We start from the raw sequence: 3,117 nt of genomic DNA, 5'->3' as shown, positions 1-3,117 counted from the left end.
GTGAATTAGTATCTTTACTTCCCCAAATTATATTATGTCCGTTAAAATCTCCCAATAAGACAAAAGGTTCTGGCAGCTGGTTAATTAAATCATCAATATCGGATTGCGGGATTAATTGACTTGGAGGAAGGTAAATAGAACAGAAAGTTATGAGAGATGTTATTGTGACTTGAGCTGCGACGGCTTGAAGATTTGTTTGAAGATTTACAGTTGAAAATGGATAGCTGTTAGATATCAGAAGGGACACTCCTCCACATGCTCTATTCCGTGATGTGTCGTCCTTTCTCAAGTGTGTATATCTGCGTATTTTTGGTGTGTGAGAAGGTTTTAAAAATGTTTCTTGTAGAGCAATACAAGCAGGATTATATACCTCGATTAAGTTCTTAATATCTGGCGAACTTGTATGAAATCCGCGGCAATTCCAAGTTAAAACTTTTCTTTCCATTATCTTTTAATTTTTAATTTTGAACTTTTTGGAAGAAGGTTGGTTGGCGTTTCTAATCCATCATCAATTTGCATTTGTGGTCCTAGAGGATCATCTGAGTTTTCTTCTTCAGTACTCATAGCATCTGAGGATGGCTGCTGGGTATTTTGTTGTGCTTTTGGACGAAATTTAAATTTATTTTGCCTGCTTTTGGGAATGTATTTCTGTTTGCTTATGACTGGTGACTGAGATAATTTTTTGTGTAGAACATTTACCATTTGAGGTGTTAGTTTCAAATATTTACTAGTTTCAGTGTTGCAAGGTGTTTTAGATTGTGTGGTTGTAAGTTTTGAAGTGTTTGAGTTTTGTTGATTTACTTGAGATGATATTGATTTTGACTTAACTGATGTCTTACTAGGCGACAGAATTTTTAGTTTTGTGCTTTGTGGATCTATTTCTGTTGAGTCATACTGGATTCCCATAGATTTTGAAGATTTTTTTGCTACTACTGCAGCATATGAAAGGTTAGGTTTTGGTTGGGAACCTAACAGTTTAGCTTTGGCTTCAAAATAAGTTAGATTCTGTGTTACTTTTATGTTTAATATTTGTTTTTCTTGTTTCCATTTTGGGCAATTTCGGGAATTAGCAGAATGTGATTCAGTACAGTTGACGCATTTTTCTGGGAGACTACATGTTTTAAAATTGTGATCGGGTTGGCTGCAGCGTGAACAGGTTTCATTTCCTCGGCAGTTGCTAGTTGAATGACCGAATTTTTGACATTTAAAGCAGCGTATTGGATTTGGGATATACGGACGGATTTTACAGTTACGATAGCCAGCTTTAACATCAGTAGGTAATTGAGCAGTATTGAATGTTAATATTAAGTGTTGTGTATTTATTATTTCTGAACCTTTTTTGATTGTAATATGACGTGCGTCTATAACACCTTGATCTGATAGGCCTTCTAAGATTTCTTCGATAGGGAGGGACTGGAGAGCTTTATCGGAAATTACGCCTTTTGAAATATTTAATGTATTATGAGGTGTGACAGTTATGGGTATGTTGCCTATTTTATGTGTTTTCAGGAGTGAAGTAGTTTGTTTTTCCGAGGTAGTTTCAACTAGTAAATCGCCTGAAGGTAGCTGTTTAACATTCTTTGGGTTACCTATTGATGATTCAAGTGACTTCTGGACAAGAAAGGGGGATACAGTAGATAGCTTTTTTTCTGTTGAGTTTAAAATTAGGAATCTAGCTTTAGCTGGGTCGTAATTCGGACATTTAGATAAATTAAAACTGGGTAACAAGGTTGTTCCGCTTTTGTTTCGGTGTACGGAACTGAACACCATCTGTTCATTTTCAGCCATAGGAAAAAATAGGCAAACTTCCACTATCGGCGGCACCACCCACCACGGAGTCCAACTCAGGGGATGAGAGAAATAGATTGAAATCTGTTACTCAACACCGATGCTAGCCAATAGCTATACGCCTGAAGGCCACCCCTGAAGCAGCCTCCACCCTTAACGAGGTGCCCAGTAAGTGACCCCAGGCTTGACCCTAGCCAACAGATGACATTCGTGACTGGCCGATTGATGCATACAGGCCTATATGACCTCCCGTTTACTTGAAGCAAGGGCCAAAGTAGTGTATTGGGGTACCAGGATGCCCCTCAACTACCAGGATCCCCTTTTCCAAGGACACGGGTCTCCACGCACGGCGAACACGCGGGTGGCTTCTTTTCATCAGGGTCCAATGTAACACCGAACCAAGACGAAAAGTTCTAACCACGATAAGGATGAGAATCGATAACAAATTAGGAATTGCAACAAGATAAATAATTATATCAACGTAACAATTTTTTTTTTAAATCAAAAGTCTAGAAACCAATTTTCTGCAAATGATATCCAGAATTTGGAGGTAAATATAATAATATTCGCTCACTAGGTCAAAGAAATTATAAAGTGAAAGTCAGAAACTCAAAACAGGACCGTCGCAAGAGAGAAATGGAAGTATGCTAAGGTCCAGCTCGGGGCCCCGGGTGCGCCGTACCCGTCACACAAGAGTGTGCCCCTGGTTACTGATTGAAATTTGTCTCGTTTTCGTTGCCTTATTGATGTTATTTTATAAATCACGGGAACCCGGATTAAATACTTAGACTCGTATGTTCCTAACGAAAAATTTTTTGAGCGCAAAAATATTGTTACGTGATAAAATACAAGAAAACAATAAAAAAAATGAGAAATATAATGATGACAGCCGAGACTGATATCATCAGGGGATACCAGCTCCAGAAGTCATAAAAATAGTGCAAAAGAAGTCATAAAAATAGTATTCCGTACTGGAAGTCATACAAATAGTACAAAAGATGTCATAAAATAGTATTCCGGAGCTAGTACTCAAAGACGACGTAAGCTTCGGTTGTCAATATTATATATTTAATTTTTTTTCTCATATTTTTCATTGTTTTTTACATTTTGTTTTACAATTTGCTATTGGCTGTAACGTTCTTGTGGAATTTCTGTTACATTACACAATTTTCCTTCGAAATAGTAGTTTTAAGCTGTTTTTTAACGTGAATTTCGATTTCTTTTTAATTATTGTGATAAAATAGAAGCATTAAATTAAAAGTTGATTGTGTCATAAAAAATATTTTTCATTATTAACTAAGATATTTCATTTAAGTATACAGTTTAGTT

General features: G+C 36.6%; 1 protein-coding gene across 1 annotated transcript; it reads right to left on the bottom strand.

Annotated features, from left to right (window-relative positions):
- Positions 1-313: 313 nt before the first annotated feature.
- LOC139425907 (uncharacterized) lies at positions 314-2,487 on the bottom strand. The gene has a single exon (XM_071182329.1). The coding sequence runs from the start codon at positions 1,786-1,788 to the stop codon at positions 445-447; it is 1,344 nt and encodes a 447-aa protein (XP_071038430.1). The 5' UTR covers positions 1,789-2,487; the 3' UTR covers positions 314-444.
- Positions 2,488-3,117: the final 630 nt, after the last annotated feature.

This window comes from Parasteatoda tepidariorum, chromosome 6 (assembly GCF_043381705.1).
Source record: "Parasteatoda tepidariorum isolate YZ-2023 chromosome 6, CAS_Ptep_4.0, whole genome shotgun sequence".
Classification (NCBI taxonomy): domain Eukaryota; kingdom Metazoa; phylum Arthropoda; class Arachnida; order Araneae; family Theridiidae; genus Parasteatoda; species Parasteatoda tepidariorum.
This window is presented reverse-complemented; position numbering and strand designations above follow the sequence as displayed.